Genomic DNA, 23,615 nt, shown 5'->3' with positions numbered 1-23,615 from the left:
AATATCCCGAATTTCATTTTCTTTGTCAGTTTTCTGTAGATCTATTCTTCTTACATAGATTCTAGATGTATGGCGCAACTAGATCTAAATCCTCCCCACCCCCATTTTTTTTTCCGCGGAAACGCTTCAAAGACCAGGTTAGGCGTCAACTTTCCTTGGCTGACAGAAGAGAGCACCTGGTTGCATGCGGCCTCAGAACGAGACAGCTGGAGGTCACTTACGAAGGCAGCGGGATACACATTTTAAAACCAAAAGAAAATCTGCTGTCGAGGACAAACGCAGACGGCGAAAAGTAAATCTAAATCGACCATCTGCGGACAATGGTTATGCTTTGCCTGGATGTGGCAAAATATGGGAAATACTGCATTCCTCACTGATCTTCGGACTAGCCTTATTATTATTAGCAGGATGTCCAAAGAGTGGCCTTTTTTCCTTGTGCAGCCAGCTTTGCTTTGGACGACCCTTTCTTCAGTGCCTCTCGACTTTCGACCCATAAAAAATGTTTTGGATCTACCTTTGAGCTGCTGAATGTAAAGAAAGGATCCTGTTTTGAAAATTTCGATTTCACCAATGCCCATTGTCCTTTTCTTTTTAAAGCTATTTTATAGGCAGCATTACTTAGGGAATTAAGGTGCCCTTACTACCAAGGCATCAGCATGCCTACTTTTCAATGTTTACCTGCAAGTGTTTTATATTGTTACGAATCTCGCTATCCTGGCTTTCTTCAAACTGCACCACACGACACAACGAACTTAAAGAACCTCACAACTCAGGGCTCCAAAGTAACAGTAGCAATTTAATTTCAAATACAATACAACACTCTACAGTTGGCAACAATATTACACAAACTGTCCAAAAACCTAGCCTTGCTCCGCCTGAATTCACACACCGTACTGTTTCTAACTTCGCCTCGTACTGGTCACATTGCGAGGTAACGTGAAGTCCAGTCTTTCTGACACACTCGCTCTTATATACTGTCTCTACTGGCCTTCTAGAATCGGATGGAACGTTCTTGACCACTCAGAATGATCACAATCGCCGTGACTTGCGTGCGTAATATTTACACACAGGTCGTTGCCGAACTAGCATGTACTGTCACTGGTCACAGTTGACCGCTCGTCCTGCGCTGGACTGGGGCGATTTGCGTCGGCTGACTACACACACACCACTACCCCCATCTGTTCCACCACCAGGTTTATAACAATATGCTTGTGAGTCTTGGACACTGACTGCAGAGCTAGAGAGGAGGATCCTAGCAATGGAATTGAGCTGCTACAGAAGGATCCTAGGTATCACATTTAAAACCGCATCACAAAGATATTAGAGGCAGGGCTACTGCAGCGATTAGACCCCATGATGACCTGCTATCATAAAAAAACTTGAGCTAAAAATCTATGGCTATATTACAAAGTCTTCGAGGCTCGCTAAGACCTTCCTTCAGGGAACAGTACCAGGAAAAAGAAGAAGAGGCAGAAAGAAAGTGATGGAAAGATAAAGTACATAAAAGAATAGATGGACCTGCCATTGAAAGAGGTTCTAACTAAGGTAAAAGACTAGTGGAAAGGAGAAAGATGGTGAACAAATCTTGCATGGTGCCCCAATGGTCCAACAGACTAAGGGATAGGTAAAGAGGTTTTTCAGCAGCAGGTATCAAAACTCTCATGTTTCAAATTGACTTAAATCTCTTTACATGTTTTACAACTAAGAAATGAAAATGAAGATTTATCATTCCTTTTTGTAAAATAATCACAAAAATTACTTGATATTTGTCTGCATTTAAAGATTCCTTGCTTTGTGGTTCAAATATTTAATTAGTGAAATGAGAACATTACTTTCTCATTATGATGTAGGTATGAAATTTCAAAACATAAGTCCACCCAGGTCTAAGAGCTATTTGATCTTGATTATTCACACTGCACTGTCAACATAACCTACCCTCACATTCATTAACTATTAATCAGATATTAATTTCTTAACCTAAAGAGAAGCATGTTATTATTTTTTTTAAAGCTAAATGATCAAGTTTTTTTTTTATCTCAAGATTAGCTTTAATAAAGTCAGTCTGAGGGAACTTAAATTGTGCTTAAGCAGGTATGATTGGCAGTTTCATAATGGTGGATTAATTCAAGTCTTGTCATCTATTTAAGAAAAATGAAACAACATAATGAGTTAAATATTTTGTATTTTATTCTCTATACCCATAACTGTTACATATGATCACTTACAATACATCAAACACACATTAAGATAAATAGACCACACAGTCCATGTTTTCTATGCTACTAACATTTGAGAAACAAATGACATCCCTATTTTGAAAGTCATTGTTAGTCCCATTTCATTCAGAGATTAAATACACATGGACTCTGCACCAGGTGTTTTTAGCAATGAACTTATAAACATGTTTCTTGAATCTTAGCCACATTAAAATCAAATTAAGCATTATGCTCAGTCATTAAATAAAACATTATGTAGCACTGTCAGATGTTGATTACAATTAAGAACATACACAATAAAAAAAAAAAGAGCAAAGTAAAAATGAAATGCTCTAAATGTGGTAAGTTTTAAAAATCTTCTATTATGACTGGGATACTTTTTAGATTTCTAGCACTCCATAAAACACTCTAAGTGCAAGGTGGAGTACATTGGAAGTCAATGAAGGATGAGAAATTTTTACCAACAGCATAGAACCAATGTCTTGCATACCCCACCAACAAGAGACAATGTTGATATAGATATCACAAAACAACATCAACATGTTAAGACAAACACTAACACACAAATATTATGTGAGTACATGACATCAATAAAGTAGTACAAATATTTTGAACTTTCAAAGACTAGGTGATCATTCACTTTTGATTTCATTTTTCAAAACAGACAAGTTCAATTTTTTTTTGTGGCAAAAACAAAATGGTTAAATGTCTCCACCAGATAAAAAAAAAATCAATTGATAAACCTTCAACAGCCTAAAAAATATAATTAATTAATGAAACTGTACATAAGTAAGTTTTGAAGTACTAATACAATACTTTAGGGGGACCATCACCAGTTGAAACAAATATCAAACCCATTAAATCTTACATTCTGATTAGTATAAGCAAATAGTATTTGAAAGAGATTAATAGAACTGCTCTAAAAAAGTAAAGTTATTGACACAGTGCAGCATAGAAATCAAGAACCAAAGACTAAATCAAAAGCAGACAATGGATTGATGCACTAAACTAGCAGTAAACAGCTTGTTTATCAATGTTTTTGATTTATTTTAAAATTTTAGCTTTAATTCCAAAACTCTGCCTTAAAAGTTTAATTGTGTCTACCATGCTAATAGCATTTCCTCTGAGTGTCTATAAATCTTTGCAGAAGTAACATCAAATGGGTTTGAGTATAAATATAACTATTACCAAGGAAAAAAATTCTGATCAACAGATTTAACTTGTGCTAATTTAAAATAAAAATTGGTTCGAATACATAAAAATCACACAAAAAATGATTAAGTTGTAATTTCATATTAGTTCTTAGTACATGTATGTAAATACATAAGTAAGAACTAAAAAAATGTGGGTTGAAATCTACGTATGTATGCACTAGAACTTTATACCCTGAACATGTAGAAAATAAAAACAAAAACAACTCATAACATAACAAAAAGATTGTATGTCATAAATATAAATATCTGATAACCTCTTAAAATGTAATCAATTCATCTGAGGTGAAACAACAGTCAACAATCTTTAATTGAAATGATTTTCAGTTTCTGTGTCAAATTAAAATTATGTGATGCATTCAAAAGTTGCTAACATAAATAATTCTATTCAATATAACTGTAACTATATTTACAAAAAATACAATTTTTTTCAAATAGGTTTTTAAATTTAAAATTATTTTTATATCATTACATTTTTATTTTGATTCATCAGAAATTAGCTAAAATGTGCTACTGATTTCAACTACCAGTGTTTGTATGTAAAATGCCACTAAATATTTTGATTGCACCAAATAGTAACACTTTGGAAAACAAACATTTGACTAAACAATTGAATTAACAAATAAACATTGTAATATGGCATAAATAGTAGTCAATCTAAGGAAGTCATAGTTTTCAAACACATTACATAAAACTAGTAACAATTTGGACAATGTTACCATCTAACAAGTTTTTTTTTGTTTTTTAAATAAGATTTAATAATGACATGAGAAAGGGACCAGCAACATGGAAAGTTGTCTGGAACTCCATGTAGTCAAAAATGCTATAAAAAAACTAACCATATTATCCATATGAACATTTTAAAATTGTGCATAAAATGGCTAGTTTGCCAGGGTCACTAACACTAATGGTACGTTCACTAGATGAAATAAAGCCAGCTTTAGAATTGAAGAAGGAAATGGTGGAACATAACAGGAATGTTGAATCATCACAACCAAGTGAGCAAACAATCATTTGGTAGCTAATTAAGTTTTGAGAATCATTGCAAAAAGAAAGTTGGCAGGCGTGTGCTTTGTAAATGACCTGGCATTATAACATCAAATCATTCATAAAATTAAAAAACAAAATATACTTAGTAAATGATAATAATGCTGATAAATATTTTATTCAAAAGCAAACTTTCGACAAATATTGAACAAATTAATGAATTAAAAATTTTGATATCACATATTGAAATAAAAAGGTCAAATAGCCTTTGCTATCCAAAAAAAATCCAACATAGTAATCTTTTTTTCTTTTTTAGAATGACAAAAGCATTTTATAATTTTATTTTGAAATTTTATGAGCTCAAAATCACTTAGTTATTGTAATACAACTTACAACTAATAACATGTAATATGGCTGCCTGGTCGTGCGGTTTGCACGCTGGACTGTCGTTTGGATTTATCGATGGTCCCGGGTTCAAACCCTGCCCGCTCCCATCCCCCGTCGTCCTGCGGGAGATTTGGACTAGGAAGTAAACTATCTTCAACTCTGAAAGAACATCCGAAATATGTAAAACATTTTTTTTTACATGAGGTGGGTCTATGGTTAATTATGTGTTTATGAGATTTAGTTGGTATCAGATTCAACTTGTAAACAAGTTTAAACCCTGACTGTAATGGCAGAATATTATGATATGAACAACTAATAACAAAGAAAAAAAAAGATTAATTTACACAATTTAGTCAGCCTTGAACTTGAGGCTATGCTTTATTCGTCTTGGGAGGTGTCAAATAGTCTTTATCATCTAAATCATCTTGGTCAACCTCATGATCACTTTCCTCAGTACTAAGTCTATCAAAGCCTTTATGAGAATTCCAAGTAAAGCCTTTAAGGTTAAAAACCTTTCCCTTCTTTCCATGTCCATAACATTTAAATTTTCCTAATGAAAAAAAAAAAAAGAACAAATATTAAATTGTAGAAAACATCCAAATTTTAACAAAAAGAATTTAAAAAATTAAATGCCTGTTATGTTGTAAAGGTTTTTAAATGACCTGAATATATTATAAACCGCCCAATAATTTTTATTTCATTTTATAGTATTGATCATTAAACTAGAGGAAAGGATTAAAAATTCTGTAATTTAATAATATAAAAAATGTTTTAAATTTCATTCAATCTAGCTAAAAACTAAAACTAAAAAAAAATTTATAACACCAGACTGATGTGCCCTGACTAGAAGTAGCAACAAGATGACTGGTACCACAAGTAAGATGCCAATTGATGACAGAGGGAGAGACATCACTGCTATCTTTGATAGCCTCAGACAACTCTGTGGTATTGGTTTCACTCTGGTCCAATGGATTGCTGACAGTAACTGGCTCTGAGTACTTTCCTCAACTGTGGCATAAAATTGAATAAAGTTAAGGCATTGTAGCTTTTCCTAAGATGTCTACACAAATTACTTTTCACCTTATGAAACTAGGAAATTTCTTGAAAAATCTACACAGCTATTTGTAAACTTCAGTTGAGCCGAAGCAAAGTCTAAGTTATTTTACTTCTACCATTTTCTTTGCTCTAATAAAGAGTAAGCTAGTAGTTCACAATGACCACTCAACACAATAAATTCAATTATTGAAAAGATTTTCTTTCTGTATTACAATCATCGCTTGCACTTCTAATCGGATTCAATTTGCTTTTACATGTCTCTAAGGAAAGTGATAAAATTATAGACAATAAAAGAGTCCAGGACGTTTCATTCAGAGAGTAGTACAGATCACAAGTACATATTTAGATTAATACTGATGCAAACTTTTTAACAGCCAATTATAAACTAATAACAGACTTTACAAATGAACATTCACATCAACATTCATTACCAGGTGAATGTGAAAGCAATCTTCCTTATTTACCTTTGTTATGCTGTGAACTTGACTGTACTGTAACAGGTCTGCTAAACTTCCAAACACTTTCAGGGTCCAATTCCCCTACATAGATGCTATGTGTTACTGGATCTGCTGCTACATAATGTGGGTTTCGCATGTTCTGAAAGATTGTGGAGATTTTAATGTAGTTTCCCATGAGGTCAATACATTCAAAACATTTTTACTTTGTAAAAGTTGAATAAGAATAAATAAATAAAACATAACTTTGATAAATTATGTTACAATGAGAGAGATTAGCTATTTGTAGTTAAACTAAGCTGAGTTTTGTTGTCACATGAAATAGAACTTTACATCTGGTACATTCCACATTTCCAACAAATATCCAGTATTTATGTCTGATGTGAAACCCTGGACAGTTGTATCAATGGGGCCATCAAAAGCAGGACCATTCACAGCATACAGTAAACCTCCTATAGAACAAAAAATGAGCTGTTTGATAATGCAGCAAACTACTGACCAAAATCTACAATAAAATATTAATGGTGATATTGTCACATTTTTCTTTGTTTACAAAATAATGAAGTCTCATCTTCTATTAGCTATGTACCAGTAGAAACATAGTTTGAACTTTAAAATGCTGATAAGGGGAAAAACCAACCAAGCTAAGCACATTTATGTAACCTAATTTATTTAGCTTAAAATCTTTATTTTGCTTAATATTTTTTTTAAGTTCTGGATGTTCCTTCAGAACTAAACATAACTATGTTCTAACCCAAACCTCCTGCAGGATGACAGGGGATGGCAGTGTTCAAACTCAAAACAATCCTGATGAGTTCGAAGGGCATACCACAAAATGTGGCTATTGAATACAATTCATATGGTATCTGGTTTTATAGTTTTAAATTGTTATCATGAAACATGACTTGAAAATCATGCACATCAAACTAATAATCAGATATATATTTAGGAAGTTACCTGCACCAAACTGAACATTCCTTTTCCCAAAGGACATCAAAAAAGTTCCATCTTTGGAAAATTTCAGAACTCTGCTATTACAGTACCTGTTTTACAAAAAGTAGGCTTGTAATAAAACAATCAAGATTTGATTATTTTTACATAATTCAAAATTCAAATTTAAAATATATTTTTTAATGCCTAATCAGTATCAATGGACTCATTTATTTAAAGCAATATTTGCTGACACAATATATAATTACAATTAATTGCAAAGCCTAGTATTACCCATCAGATACAAAAAACTCTCCAGACATAAGAACAGCTACATCAGTAGGTTTACAAAAAAGATTTGTAACTTCACCATGTTGGAACTTCTGTCCTAGTGTCATTTTTGGTACAGTCTGACCTGGTGGTATTTTAAAAACCTAAAGAGAAACAAAATTATATTAATTTGTAGACCAAAAGAAAGTACAGTAGTGAAGGAAATCAATCTTACATAACTAAAACAAATTAATTATTTTGTTACATTTTTTTCATCTGATATCAAGTGCTATAATATTCAGTGTTAGAATTCTTGTGTTTTTTTTAAAGCTTTTATGTTGTCAATAAGATCAATTCAATTTGTTTAACACATGTTGAGAAGAACAACAAAGAAATGTTTTACCTGATGCATTGCTACATCTGTTAACTAAATATTTCCTTGATGGTCCGCTGTAATACCATGAGGCATAAAATACCTGAAAATAATACAAGTTGGGTTGCAGTCATCATTCAGGTTATTGAAACAAAGTTTACAATATTTAAAAAAAAAAGGCAAATTTTCAAATCTGTGATGTTTCTTTAATATCTGATTAGTCTCATACATATTATAACATATTCCCCTTATTAATTATTTGTTTTAACTCTCTCTTAATCAAGGATATTAATAAACAGGTAAACCTTGGAAATCTTTTTGATAACTTTCATAGCAAAGTTTATGAAACAATATTAGGAATCAGCCTGCCATCTTTGTAAGCTAATGTTTTTTATGGAAGATAATACAATTACATTCTCTGGTATTACTCATTGGTTTGGTGTGCAAATTATTTTATTGAAAAAAAAGTGATTACACTTCACATATCCTTTCATTTTAATCAATAAATGAATTTAAATCTTGTACATTTTTTTATACAATGCTATCTACTCATTATATCCCTTCTCAATGATCTATATTAATTTCAAAAAGAAAGAAGGACATGGTGCACTAGGGATTTATATTTGGATAATGTTTGTGACTTATGAATGAGTTTCATCCTAAGCTGCATCCTTTAATGTACATGTCTTAATACTAAATTGTGGGATGTGTGGCTCTATGGCATAAACCCCTTGGATAGCTAACTAAAGGGGCTTGATTAGAATTTTAAATCTGAGAATTGACTCAATCTGAATTTTGTTTACAAAGCACCTGCTTGATCTGAAATATGATCCTAGAACTTGATCCTAAAATGTGATTTCTAGAGCTTCCTAAGCCTCTAATCTTTATGTATTGAAATTTTTCTAATGTGAAAGACAATGTTTGTTTGTTTTTATTTAATCTGACAAAATGAAACAAAAAAAAGGGAAAACTAGACATGTTAAAGTCTCAATTATAAAATTATAATGGCAGGATAAATTGTTGATAGGATGGCTGTTAAAAATGTATTTGCTATTGTGAATTGCTAGATTGCAAGCATATATAGCCCCCCACCCCAAAAAAAAAGCATGCTTCTGGAAAAAGGATCTCCCCTAAGACTGCATAACATTCTAATCTCTAGCTTGTTATCTTAAAAGAAACTGTTCTTTAAATCATAAGCAGATAAAAATACTTTACCAGCACTGCCTCATCAGCAATTTAAAGCCCTCTGGGCAAGTGCCTGGAACAGGAAGGTGAAGGATATTGCTTCCCACTCCCCAGATGATAGCAGAAGAATCCACATCTTTGTAGGGTACTTCTTCTGTCAACAGTTCCCATAAGACAACACCATAAGACCTGTAATTTAAAGAGTAATATGACACTTAAGTAAATTCTTACAAGATTCTTTGAAAAAAACTTATGACAAGTTTCTTGATATGAGACAGTGACTAAGGTTAATGGCTTAAAACCATTTCTTTATCACTGCACTTAGTTAAAATATGTGAGTCTTTGTTGTTGTTTTTTTAAATTATAGAGCAATTATATTTATGAGCTTTGTCAGATCAAAAAAAAAACACAATCTAATAAAATACACAGAAAGTCACATTTCCCCATATGAATTTTTAAAAAGTGCTCTTCTTCCCTAGTGCCATTACAGCAAAGAACGAGTTGCCTAATCAACAAGGAAAACCAATAACTTAGCAAAGTAAGTCTTTAATGAACATGTAAAGCTTAACATATGGATATTTGTAAGATGTAAATATTCATAAAAACTTTTCTAGTAAGATCAAAAGCAAAATATGTTTGATGTTAGTGTAAATTGATAAGAATATGAGTTGGATGCTAGTGTAAATTGATTAGAATTTTAGTTGGATTCTAGTGTAAGTTGGTGAAACTATTCTGTTTTTGTATTGATAATTGTTCATAAAAAGATGATGGATTTGATGTACAAATATCCAATAATCTTTTAACTAATATGAATTTAAAAATCAGTAAATATATAATTCTTTAGTTACTATATAGTAAACCTTGTTTGCATAAAAGTATAACATATGAAAAGGATTTCAGATATTCTAGGAAGCAAGTCTTCCATTACTGGAAGGGAAAAACATTCTCTTTTAAGTGCCTTGCTGAGAGGACAAGGATCTAAACAGATACAGAGTTTCCCAGATTTTTTAGTTGCAATCACATTCAACTGACCCAGTCAGTAAGTTTATCAACAGGCACAATGATTCCTTTTTCTGTTAGCAGTTCTAACTCAGACTTTACTTTAGCCTGCATAGCTAAAGGTACACGACCAGATGGACATGTAACTGGTGTTATGACAGGATTCACTTCTAAGTGTACAACACCAGGTAATTCACCCTGCTGATCATCTAATACATCAGAGAACTATTCAACTATTTTTGTCGATAACCTTGGTAGAGGCTTATCAACACTTTCAAAAGTATGATAGTTTATTGTAATTAGTCCCATTTTTTCTGACGTTTTCTTCCCTAACAGGGGAGTTAAGTCATCTTTCACAACCACGAAATCAACACGATATCTCTTGTTGGTCATTGGATTTTGTACTACGAGTTGTACCTTTCCACTCGAGTCAATCTGACACACAATCTTCTCACCAGCTATGATCATTTCAGCTTTTATGATCTTATTGTTTGGTCCACCTTGTACAGCAAGCACAGCCTCATCACTAGAAGATAATGAATAACAATCATCACTGTCCTCCTGTACACATTGCAGTTTCTTTTGGTTGCATTGAATGCCAAAACAATTTTTTTGTTTACAGATATTACATATTTTACCCCATGCAGGACACAGTTCCTTTTTAAATGGGTGATTTTGACCACAAAATTTACATTTGCGCTGTTTATGAGCAGCATTCTGTTGTAGAATATTTTTGCGAGACAAAACAGCAAACGCCTCATCCTGAGGTGGTGAGGCATCAGATGTACCTGTTTCTAGTACCTTTAGTTGCAAGTCAGCAGCTTCATTTGCCTTGCAGATTTCTATACAAGTCTTGGGTGTTAGTTTATGTTCTTGTAAGAGTTCTTTCTTTGTCCTTGTGTCTCTGATGCCAACAACTACCATTCAGTCTCTTATTAATGACTCTTCCATATGGTTGCAAAAATTGCAAATTGCTCAAATGCACATATTATGTCTTGAACATTGTGCTTTGGTTTAAAGGTGATACTGTTGTATACTGCCAATGCCTCTGGGCCGATAGTGTGCAAGAACAGTGCTTTGGCATACTCTTCATCTATATCGTTTATTCTCTCTATAGTGCAATAGTTCAGCCACATTTGCTTGAAAAGCTTCCATTCCTCACACCCTTTCTTCACACTTAAAGGAGGTGGAGGGTTAATTCTTGGTTTAAAGTTAGTTTTACTTACAGTTTCCATTTTAGAACTTTTAGAAAGCTGCCTCCATGTTAAATTATCACAATACACTAACAATACTGATGTTTAAAATTTACACTCCATTTTTATTAACGTGAAACAAGGAGAGAACAACCAGCAGAGATAATACACAGTGAATACACACAACTGACACACTTAAGAGTAAACCGTGAACATACTGAACAATAGAACAAGGTAGACTACAAGAAAACAAACAAACACACACACAACATACATAAACATAAATACACCTATAAATGTAACAATGGCTACAATGTTGTAAGCCATAATAAAGCAGTGTAAAAAAGATTATATGACAATGAATTATTTTCTAAACTAAAGTATTTCAGAACAAAACCAGTGTAAGTGTGTGTATATTATAATATAGCAGTAAATTGCGCCTGTTTATGTTTCTATACTAGCATTAGCAAAACAAACATAGACTTACCAAGTAAAGCATTGGTTTCATTCAACTGAAAGGCTATGTTTGCATTCTCATGGAGCCCAAACATTTCTGGCTCATCTAAAAGTGGTAGAGATTCAATGTAAACCTTGACAGTAGCCAATGTTTTCACAAGAGGTGGATAGTAAATACCTTTAAAAATAGTTAAAATTAAAAAAATTACCTTCTATGGCACATACAGGAGATTTAATAATAAACAACAATTTTTTTTTTTAAAAAGACTTTCTTTCTTATGGGGCTGATGACTTCTTGTAAGAGCAATTACTTTGCTCTTAATTACTGATAATAAATCTTTTAAAAAGGAACAATTTTTACCCGCCCCAAGGCGCACCCCCCCCCCTCATATACCTGAAAAATCCTTGTTAAGCACATGCATAAATCTAGTCAAGGTTAAGAAGTTACTCATCAGGGAACTCTTGTATGCTGATGATGCAGCTATTGTGACTGATTCTGATATTCAGCTACAGTCTCTGGTTGACAAACTATCTGCTGCTTGCCAGAAGTTTGGCTTAAACATCAGTCAAAGCAAAACTAAGATACTTGTCCAAAACACAAACACTGCACCTCAAGTAAGCATTAATGGCCAACCACTAGAAATTGTTGATCACTTTTGTTACCTTGGCTTCATCATATCCAGCAACACTCTACTGGATAAAGACATTAATAACAGGATAGCCAAGGCAATGGCCACCATGTCACGGTTGCAGAAAAGAGTCTGGGACAACATATTGCTGACTAACAGTACTAAAAAGCCCTAATCTACCGGACCTGTGTGTTGAGCACCTTGCTGTATGGAAGTGAAACATGGTCAACCTACTCATGGTCTAAGGCACATCTTTAAAATAAGGTGGCAAGATAAGATAACCAATGAAAAAGTGCTACGAAGAGCAGGGTGCCAGGACATCCGCTGTTATCAGCAGCAGACGCCTTGGCTGGCTTGGCTATGTTCGTAGAATGCCAGTAGGTCGACTTCCACAGGACATTCTGTATGGCGATCTAATAGAAGGCAGGAAAGCCGCTGGTCACCCAGTTTTACATTATACGGATGTATGCAAACGCGACATGAAGCTCTTCAAAATTGACACTAGCAGCTGGGAAGAGGTGGCACTGGATAGATCCACACGGAGAGAGCATAAAGGAAGGGTCACAGATTGCAGACGTCATACACAACAGAAGCAGAAAGAAGGGTGAAAATGCAACAGCGCATGGTGATTACATATGCCCAACCTGCAATCGCAGGTGTGTATCAAGGATTGGCCTCTTTAGTCACACAGGAAGTTGCAAAGGGAAAAGATCGTCTCTCTAGACGTAAAATGCCACAGGAAATCTAGTCAGAATATATAAAATTCAAGTTTGGTGATACAGACAGACATGGCAAAATTAAAAAAGAGTAACCTAGACTAGCATTTAATAGATCTAGATCTATGATCTACAAGGTTCTAGTTTGCAAAATATTCTATTAATTGAACTCTTTGATGGATGGCTGCCTGGTCACGTGGTTTGCACGCTGGACTGTCGTTCAGACTTATCGATGGTCTCAGGTTCAAACCCTCCCCACTCCCATCTGCTGTCGTCCTGCGGGAGGTTTGGACTAGGAAGTAATTATCTTCAACTCTGAAGGAACATCCGAAACATGTAAAACATTTTACAAACAAACATGAATATATGCAGGAATACTTTGCTGATGTATGTGTATTCAGGATATAGATTATCTAGACCTCCAGACCAAATTTAATTGTAAGATATTTATATTTTGAAAAATATAAAGGTCAAACCAGAGTTTTCAAGTGCGCCAATTAGCTGGTTATTCTTTTCCCCAAGTTATACTTAAATGGTCAAATTTGTAAGAAAATTGTTAAAGCAGTTTTCAAGATCTGTGTCCACCCAAGTATTTGTTTTTTTACCCTATGAAGAATTTGCAAGCTGATAATTATAAACTAAAAACTTTCTCACCCTGACAAACACAACCAAATCAGTCTTATTCAGATCTACTTTTACTATGTTAAATCTTTGCTCAAGTTGCATAGGATTCTGAAATCAGATTAGAATGGATTTATTCTAATTTGTTATAACAACTTCAATTCTATTAGATTACATCCCTCTCTATGACACGCATCTTACACAGGAATATAAACTTGATCAGTTTTAGCCTTTCTAAGCCCTGCATCATTTCTACAATCTATATAAAATGTTGATGTGCCAAAAACTATTGACTATAACAGTACCTTATCCTAATCTAATCCCTTTACAAAATGTTAGTAGAATATTTTTCTAACTTACTGATGAGAAAGCAATTTGGAATATTTGTATTTTACATTAAAATATGTTGATCTGTGTTAAGGACAATGTGTGTGTACTGACTGAAGTAATACTTGTACGAAGACTAAGATGCTACTTTTGAAGGTTGAATATGGTGTATAAAAGGAAAGTCACTACTGGTGAAAAAGGAAACCGGTCCATAATTTAGTTCTAGTTTGCAATCTGCTAATACACATTGACATATGCACCAAATAAATTGAATAGGACATAACTTCAAAACATACTTTATTTTGATTATACATTACAATTACCTGATTCCGAGTATTTATATTTTGGTTTTTAGGTTTCAGGTTTGAAAAATAAATTGTCCTTAATTAAGACATCTTTCATCTTGGGCATCTGTAAAAGAAGTTTTTAAAAATTCAATTAATTGTGTTTTATACTGAAAAAAAAAACAACACATAAATATCAGCAATCAGCTGCCTGGTCATGCGGTTTGCGCACTGGACTGTCGTTCGGATTTATCGACGGTCGAGGGTTCAAACCCTGCCCGCTCCCATCCCCCGTCGTCCTGCGGGAGGTTTGGACTAGGAAGTAAACTATCTTCAACTCTGAAGGAAAATCCGAAACATGTAAAACATTTTACAAACAAACAAACAATCTAAAATTTGAAATTTTTGAATATTGATAAATTTGGAAATTATTGAATATTGATAAACTGTTAAGTCTTTGATGGATGTGTATAGTTTTAAAATTGTAGTGGTATTTTATTTTAAAATTTATTTTTTTTTGTTGCGTTTAAGAAAATGTGACAATCATTCTTACTTCTTATAAATAATTAAATGTGGGCCATCTTTGGTCTAATGACAAAAAAAGTTTGGTCTAGCTGGTATATAGTTGCTGATAAAATACTTTTCTCTCTAAACTCATTTTAGAAAGACAGGCCCATTTCTGTTACTTCTTTTATCCAGCTAGGTGCTTAAAGCCTGATATTGTAAGTCTATCTGCTGAGCAAAATCCATATAGAAAGTCTATAATCATGTTTGATATAGCATGCACTGTTATGTCATTATCACAAGTATAATCAAATTTTAAAAGAAAGAAGACAGTGTAAATATTTTAAAATAATATATTTTTTGTTTATACATACAGATAAGCATATGGCATGCATAAATCTAGTCAGAATATATTAAATTCTAGTTTGGTGATACAGACACAGACATGGCTACATTAAAAAAGAGTAGCCCAGAGTAGAGTAATGGATCTAGATCTATGATCAACAAGGTTCTAGTTTGCAAAATGTTCTTGAAAAAGTCTAAGTATTTATTTAACTCTTTGATGATACATGCTGATGTATGTGTATTCAAGATATAGAATGTAAAAACAACGAAGCCCAAACAGAATAAAAATGTAGAGATTGTTAACTAATTATAATGCAAATTTTTAAATAGCAGAATAGAGGTAAATGAGTTGCTCTTGTAACACTCTTGTTTAAAAAATGCTATATATTATTATGCAATAAAAAAAGTTTATGGATAGAGTGCTGATGAAAGATTGAGAAAACAATATTTGAATTCGTTGAGCTGTATTTAGTGTGGTCTTTTTTTTTTTAGTAATCTCTTCTATGGTTAGATTAGATCTAGAATATAGATCTATAACTTATAACAGGAAAATTATTTTAGGTGTAGAATATTCTAGAATTTAAAGAATTTGATGTAGATGTAATAATGTAATTACTAATAATTACTAAGACTAAGGTCTAAATCTAGATCTAGATTATTCTAGATCTTAGATCTCATTCTATAGATCTAGTAGCCTTTACTATCATGCTATGATTTTAACGTATTTAAAAAAATCCTTTTCCTTTCTTAGAAACAGGTTAGTTTACTAGTCAATCTAGAATCTAGATCTAGATGGTAGATCTAGCTCTTTATCTCCGTAATTATTTTCCACGTTCTGACGGAATTATTAATTTAATCCGATTGTAGTGCAATAACATGTTCTAATTATAATGGCATAACGTTTTTATTTACAGTCATAGAATAATGAAATGTTTTTGATATTGAATAAAAGGAAAATGAATGTTCTTTTTAGATATTACAAAATCAAGTGCATAAATTAAAGTGTTATTGTTGTTTTTTTTTGCTTTATGAAAAGTAAAAATAAAAATCTGAAAACTCACCATTGGACGACAAAAAATTTAATCCAAGTCACATAAGAAGATCATTTCTATTTCAAACTGAATTAAATGCTATTGTTTTATAATCCTTATTCATATTTTCATGAAATTGAACCACTAAAACAACAAAAAACTCATGGAGTACAAAACTGGAGCACATTATCCAAGGTCACCACCATAGAAAATTTATGAGAAAAAAACAAACAACTTGCAACATTAAGTTTCAGTAAGAAAATTATTACACTGCACATGACTGACATGATATCTTTCAAAAAGTAATTCATTGCTATTTATATAATATTTGCCTGAACAAAAAACAACTTCCATGTTTTAACTGTGGCAATAAAATTAATCCATATGGATGTGTGGGACGTAACGACAAGTCTAATCCCATCATTGTAGTCGTGGCCAGAAATGTATCAATTTCATAGTTAGAAACTGGTTTCCATTTTGTAAAAATGGATGCCCTGCGTACTGGAGTGTTTATTTTTATTATGTAGACTGCATAACTCTTTATTGCATCAACAAGATTATCAGATCTAGTAGAGTAAAGCTCAGTTGACTCAGAATCGAGTAAGCTCATGTTGACACCTCTATATACCACATTGGCTGAAGTAGATTAGTAGATCTAGACTAATCTAGACTTATAATCTTATTCAACTTATTGGAAGGAATATATGTTACTGTATGTAAAATTGCTTTCTGTTTTAGTACGTATCTCTGCATTTTTCAAATTTGTTGAAACAGGCCAGAATCTAGAAATCTAGATGTATTCTTTGCGGTCTTTGCGCTAAGGCTAATACGTCTAGTTTAGTAGTTTTTAGGAGGGTCGTGGCAGGTTCATCAGCTTATGAACTATCAGATTCAGATCTAAAATCTAGATCTAGAATAATCTAGATCTAACAGTACTACTAGTTACTAAGACTAAGTTAGTAGTATAAGTATAAGTATTAGACCAGTCACCAGTTATTAGACTATTAATTTAAGTATTAACTATTTACTATTACTCATTAAGAGTCATTAGTAACACTGAGTGACTGACACTAAAACTAAAACTAGTAAAACTATCACAATGAACAGTTAAAACAAATCACTGTTATCTGAATCAATAAGGTCTTTTACATGTTGATCTGAATATAATTTAGATCTACAAGTTTTAGAGGATCGACCCATTTCCAAACATAAACAACAACAAAAAAAAAGACGACTTTCTGTAATATTAAACCCACGTTGAAGGAAGTAAACCGTGAACTCTTCTGCAAGCGGAAATCACGTAGATTTAGAATATAAGCATTTAAAATTATTAACCAAGAATAGGAACGAAACAAAGATGTTTAACTGCACCGACGACAATGTTGACGCTTAATCGGCTTTTACAAAAATGACCGACGCTATTATCGTCGCTTGGGAGATAAAGAGCTAGATCTAGAATCTAGATCTATAATTCTATATAGACTAGACCAGCGGTTCTCAACCTTTTTAGCTCCTCGACCCCCTAATCCAATTTTAAACTAGACGGCGACCCCAACCATACAATCTTTTTCGTTCATTGGCTGAGGTAAATGTGATTTACCTGATTAGATCATCTCCATAGAAATATTTCATTCCGCAATGGCGTTACGATGCAATTAATCGACAGTAATTTCGGTTGTTGAAAAAGTATACTGCAACAACGAAGATGTGGTCCGCAACAAATATTTTCAAATAACAATTATAAAAGTGAAAAGAAAGAAGTAACTACCAATAAAAATCACGTCTACTTTCATTGATGATACATTCACTTAAGTGTCATTCGTATCTCCTGGCTATTTTTCAGTGTTCTTAGATCTATCTCTATTACTCCCACTTTTTATTTTATTGATACTTGACGATCGTTTCATAATTTGTCCAGTAATAATATAATCTCAATGATTTTCCAAACCTACGTCCTACGTCATCTTAAAGTATAAATGTATTTCGACTATAGAACACATATGCTTGTTACAACACGTTAGAGCAGGGGTTCTCAACCTGTGGGTCGCCACCCCCTTGGGGGTCGATTGACCATTTGCCAGGGGTCGCCTAAGACCATCGAAAATATGGATTGTTATTGTCTACTCTTCTATTGCTGTATGTGTGTGTGGGGGGGGGGGGGGTCGCGGCAGAGTGGGGGATTGTAAAAAGGGGTCGCCGAACTTAAAAGGTTGAGAACCGCTGCGTTAGAGACACACAGAAATATATTTAAAAAAAAAACAACTTCCGATGAAAATAGCCCCCCACCCAAAAAAAAATTATCTTAGGCGACCCCTCGCAAATAGTCATTCGACACCCAAAGGGGATGATTTAGCTCTAGATTTAGACATACAATACATCTAGATCTAGATTAAAAATAATTAAATGTAGCATTTGGCTCTGGATCTAGATTCTAAGAACATATCTAAATCTAGTATTATAGTATCTAGACTACTATAAATAGACTATATATCTAATCTAGATCTACGTATAGATTATAGTCTATATTAAGTATTTAGATCTAGATAATCCCGCCATCCCCTAGGCCTAGGCATTCGAGGACACATCAGTTTACCTGGTTGACCTAAAAACAAAACATGGGCTGCTCTATCTTACTCTAAGTATCTATAATCTATATAGTCTATATATATTAAACACAGTCAGTGTCTGACAAAAGAATAAGACCCCAAAGTCAGTACTGAATATTTTTCCGGAGGGGGGGCTAAAAAGCTATGATAGCTTGTGAACTGTGTTACATATACATCTAAATCTAGATAAATTCCGCCTTCTCCAAGCCACCTGGATGACCAAAAAAAAAAACGTATCTTCGAGCACGCTCAGTGTCTGTCGCACACACATACAAAAAGCATCAACGTACCAGCATGCTTAGTGTTTGTGACCTCATTAACGGCTTGACCTTAGCTACTTGGTCGATCAATAATTGGCTCCTCCCACTAGCATCATTGTTGTCAATAAAACTAGAGCAATGTTTTGGGGCTGTGTAGAATGTTGGAAAGTGGAATTGTGTAAGGAGAAAGGGGGTGTAAACAGAATAATAGAGTGACTTATTGTGTTTGAGTGAATTATTTTATCCATTTGTTATGACATTATTATCTGTTTCAAAGGAGTGTCTTTGCAACACATTGCGCTTTATGGCAATATATATGTATTGAGAGAGAGAGAGAGAGAGAGAGAGAGCTGTGCTGGTAGGAGGTGCTAACAAAGGGGAAATGCGTGGTCATTTTTTTTTTCAAATTTCGAATTTTATTTTTAAAATCAGTAATAATTATACAGTTTAAGAATAAATAATTATCTTAGCGCGGTATTACTGATAGCTTATATTAGAATAGTCACTAGTAGATCTTAAATTTACAAAAATCCTACACACACGTAACTGCTGCACGCTAGATCCATTTTTTTCAAAAATAGGGCGGGGTAAGACACACTTGACCTGTGTAAAAGTGTTGGCCTCCTTCAGTCGTACAACGACTAAGGTTATTCTCGCAGAACACTTTTTCATGTATATAACTGTGGGGCCCTATTGTGGAGAGACATTCCAGTCCACATTTTACGCAAGTTAAGGTGGCATATTTCGCTTTGTTGGTCTATCTAGATGAGCCGGACATTTTCGTGTAGCACGCTTAATTTTCCAGAGCTGAGGTCCATGATTTTTCACTGTCCATACATTTCTTGGTCACCATCTCTATTCACGTAGTGCGTTCTAGGGCTATGTCTTCCCAGTATCAATTTTCACTGTTTTGAGGTCCCGTTTTATCTTATTTTATATAATACAGACGTTACTTCAAAAAAAAAAAAAAAAAGAAGATTACGTCATACACATCATGCATTAAGTCATGCATATTAACCAGTGACCTAAATTCTGCCAAGTCACTGGTTTTCCTGGCTAGCTCAGGCAACCGTTTTATTACATCCAGATCTAGATTTTTCCTTGACAAATGTTATTTGTTCGCTACTCAATACAAGGCAGTCTTTTCATCATTTATAGCAACTAGTCAACGTATCGAGACATCGACTATACACGCTAGGCCTATCTGACCAATCCAACACACTAATGGTCTACTGTCCAACTTTTAGTGTTCAGTTTAGAGCAGAGAGGGAGGGATGTGGATGAAAGTGTTACATTTTTTCCCTAGGGCTGATTACCCGAATGCTCTGAGCATATAACTGTCTGTGTAGATCAGGGGTCTTCAACCTTTTTTGGCCTACCGCCCCCTTTTCGATTTTTTTATTTAAAAAATCCGCCAGCGCCCCCCTCTAAGAAAAACAGTTATAAAGAAGCGTGAGAAGGCAAATTTGAACAAAATATCATCTATTTATTAATTTGTATGCTGTCAATAACACTTTTCCCGCTTGGGAGACGACCTCATGCCAAAGGCGATTGTTGTGAACTCCTTGGCCTATGTCTGACGAGCTTTAAGGAGGACTGAGTTACATAGGTGCCCCCCCTACACCGTGAGCGCTATAAAGATTTATTCAGGCATTCAGGTGCCATTTCGCTCTCACTGGCATAGAAGAAAGTAACTGGCAGCATTCTCTGGCAGCAGATAGCCTCTGAGAGAAACAGTTCGAGAGCTCTTACAAAAACTGCGGGACAAACATTTGATACTCAAAGAAAAGCCAGCATACAACGGCTTTGTCTGCATAAAAATTCGGGATAATATGTAGGTCGCAGTTGGGTTTGCGTAGTTATGTGAAACAGTGGACTCAGCCGTAATCTTCGGAATTAAAGGCATTAACAGCCAATATTATCATTATGCAAAAATTATGTCAAATAATTTGCAGTGATTACACACAAAAATTAATTGTAAAGACTTTCTTTCAAATCCTAAGAAAAGTCTCCGTTTAAATTTTTGAATATTAGGGCCTACTGTTTTAGGTTTAATTGTAAATTTAGTTTTATATTTTAATATAAATATTATTATTGCAGAATTCACTACAAAATGAAATTAAGCTAATGGGAACCTTGTATCCCTTGCGGTCTGACAATATTAGAAATTTCAAGCTTTAATTTAGCCAAAGCAAGGCGAAGGTCTCCTCTAGTCGCTACATCCTGTCTATTTCTTTGCTTATTCATTAACTTTGTTATGCACTAAATCTAGGTTAACCATGTTTACTGAAAAGCTAAAACATAAGCCAATTTCGACCACAGTTTTGGAATTTTACTGAAACATTTAAATGCAGCCACATCTCTGTTGTGCCTCCAGGGACGTAGCTAGGAATTTCCATCGTTTGGGGGCCAGGGGGCTTGACATCTTTGGGGGCCGCTGCATTTTGCGTAATATTTAATTTAATTAATTAAAAAAGCACTAATTTGGGCCCCTTCCTTAAATGGGGGCCCGGGGGATTTTCAATTTTCCCTTACCCCCCACCCTAGCTACGCCACTGTGTGCCTCCTATGTTTACATTCTTTTTACTGAAGACATAGTTTTGTAAAACTATTTTTTCATGCAACTCAATTTGAACGTCAGTAACAGATGTTTAATAATTGTCATTTATATATTTTTTTTCTAAATTTTAGAAGCGAATCTTAATTTCTTCATAGAGCATTGTTATGGGAATTGCATAGATATCGGTGTCCTTGGGCAGTAATTCATTTGTCAACAAACAAGTTATGTGAGATTGTAAAACTCTTTAAAATAGATTTAATATCTCGATAAAAGAGAAAATGATCAATAAAAGTCAATTTCTTTCCTAGCAGTCGGAGGTTGGTTTCATTCATTTGTGTGAGATGTCTACCATGTAAAACATTTTTTTAGCCTTCTTTAAGTCATCGCCAACCGTTGAATCTTCCCGTTTCTCAAAAAAAAAAAAAAAATTATTTAAGAGCTTTAAAAAACGAGCCATAACACTTAACAAACCTCTTTCGAAATCCAGCGAACTTCATTTTACAACAAGAGTCTAACAACTTTTTCATCATTCGTTTCACAAAACTGTTGAAAGATGCGCTTTTTTTCGGCATGGGTTTGTATTTTATTTACAGTTTTATAGTTAGATTCCAATAGAAATGAAATTGCGGGCTAAACTTTTCTTGTGTATCATAACTCACTAGATGAATAGTGAAGAGATTTGTTCTTTATTCTATATTACCCATGAAGTCATTGTAGCGTCCAACCACTGATGGTTTCCTACATGTCCTCAAAAGCTACATAACTAGACAATTTTGAAATAATATTTCAATTCTAACAGAAAAAAAGTCTTCTTGTGTTACATATGTTTTAAAATAAATTTAGTTTTAATCAATTTTTCAACAATATCATACGAATTTTTAAAAAACTATGCATTTTTCTAAAAAGCCATTAAAACATATCCTGCTTTGCCGTTTTTTGTTTTTAATTGTAGATTTTTATAATTGTTCATGAATATTCTTAACTTATTTTTGGATATCGCTATATGTTCGTGAAGCCATAGACTATATATTACTATAGTCTATGGTGAAGCCGACTTGGTTTCATAACCTCGTCTGAAAATGCCATCAAAGTAGAACTTACTTTTTTTCTAGTGGCAATTCACTAAATCTCAAGGAAATATTACATGACATACCAGTGAGTTTTCGTAACAACATTTTATCAATGTTTTTTGTTTTTAAAAAGTTAAATTATTCTATTAAATGTTACCTTTAATGTTTTTTGCAATTAACTTTTACATATCAATATATTAACATATGTAGATAAAATAAACTAGAATCTAAAAGGCGTATTACCTAGTTTGTTGATCAAATCTTAAACGTTTATACGCGAAAGATTCACGGACAATAGATACTCTCCAATCATAACAAAAGAGTAAGAATTTAAAAATAGAAAATAGGATTCCCGAACTCAATTTCTAACGCTTTTTCTGTTCTTAAATTAGAAACAGGTTAACTATACTTTGTCTATATTTAGTTTCCCAGCTTTAATGTTGAAGAATTTTTAATTTTTTTTTTGTTTCAGAGCACCTTAAGTTTCTATTTTCCGCCTTTATGCCCAGCGCCCCCTACCGCCCCATTTTGTGCCCAGTGCCCCCCTACCGCCCCTTTGGCTCTCAGCGCCCCCCAAAATCTCGAAAACGCCCCCTAGGGGGCGATATCGCCCCCGTTGAAGACCACTGGTGTAGATCAATAAATCTAGATATCAATACGGCAAACTATAGGATCTATAAGCCAACGCTTTCGAACCATCTGTCAAATGTTTAGGCCTATCTATAATATATCTGTTTAAGTTGAAACTATAAAAACAAAGATTCTCCTGTTAGTAACAAAGTATAGTTTGGTGCTAATTAATTACTTAAAACCTCTAAATATTTTGTGGGAGGGATTGCGAGCCGATTTATTAATAAAGAATCCTGACAAAGACCGCGAACAAATACCAAGAATTTAGCGGAGTTGCTTTACAAGATTCACCAACCCCACTTTTAATTATTTTT

At 33.6% G+C, this 23,615-nt stretch overlaps 1 protein-coding gene across 7 annotated transcripts; it reads right to left on the bottom strand.

Annotated features, from left to right (window-relative positions):
• Positions 1-2,169: 2,169 nt before the first annotated feature.
• On the bottom strand, positions 2,170-18,112 carry LOC129925695 (peptidyl-glycine alpha-amidating monooxygenase B-like). Of its 7 annotated transcripts, none has more exons than XR_008777399.1 (12): positions 16,206-18,079; positions 14,335-14,422; positions 11,750-11,896; positions 9,101-9,259; positions 7,916-7,988; positions 7,537-7,676; positions 7,270-7,355; positions 6,646-6,764; positions 6,322-6,454; positions 5,673-5,809; positions 5,146-5,351; positions 2,170-4,960 (listed from the first exon to the last, which is right to left on the bottom strand). XR_008777399.1 is itself a non-coding variant. In XM_056025769.1 (12 exons), exons 6-12 carry the CDS (start codon positions 7,922-7,924, stop codon positions 5,217-5,219), a joined length of 759 nt encoding a protein of 252 aa, XP_055881744.1. In that variant the 5' UTR covers positions 7,925-7,988; positions 9,101-9,259; positions 11,750-11,896; positions 13,718-13,795; positions 14,335-14,422; positions 16,206-18,078; the 3' UTR covers positions 2,170-5,216. The 7 variants fall into 7 exon arrangements, 6 of the variants coding, with proteins under 6 accessions (XP_055881744.1, XP_055881746.1, XP_055881745.1 ...); XM_056025769.1 differs by adding an exon at positions 13,718-13,795 and having other exon boundaries at positions 2,170-5,351; positions 16,206-18,078; XM_056025771.1 differs by having other exon boundaries at positions 2,170-5,351; positions 16,206-16,351; positions 17,325-18,078.
• Between the last annotated feature and the right edge of the window lie 5,503 nt (positions 18,113-23,615).

The sequence above is a fragment of the Biomphalaria glabrata genome, chromosome 4 (assembly GCF_947242115.1).
Source record: "Biomphalaria glabrata chromosome 4, xgBioGlab47.1, whole genome shotgun sequence".
NCBI lineage: Eukaryota > Metazoa > Mollusca > Gastropoda > Planorbidae > Biomphalaria > Biomphalaria glabrata.
The sequence above is the reverse complement of the archived record's forward strand: the minus strand, read 5'-3'. Positions and strand labels throughout refer to the sequence as shown.

What these genes read in the sequence shown, in the direction of transcription:
- LOC129925695 (XM_056025769.1), bottom strand. An exon ending in AAATGTGGAATGTACCAGAT is followed by an intron (nt 6,455 to 6,645) that starts GTAAAGTTCTAT and finishes ACAATCTTTCAG; the next exon opens with AACATGCGAAACCCACATTA. An exon ending in AAGTTCACAGCATAACAAAG is followed by an intron (nt 5,810 to 6,321) that starts GTAAATAAGGAA and finishes TTTATGCCACAG; the next exon opens with TTGAGGAAAGTACTCAGAGC.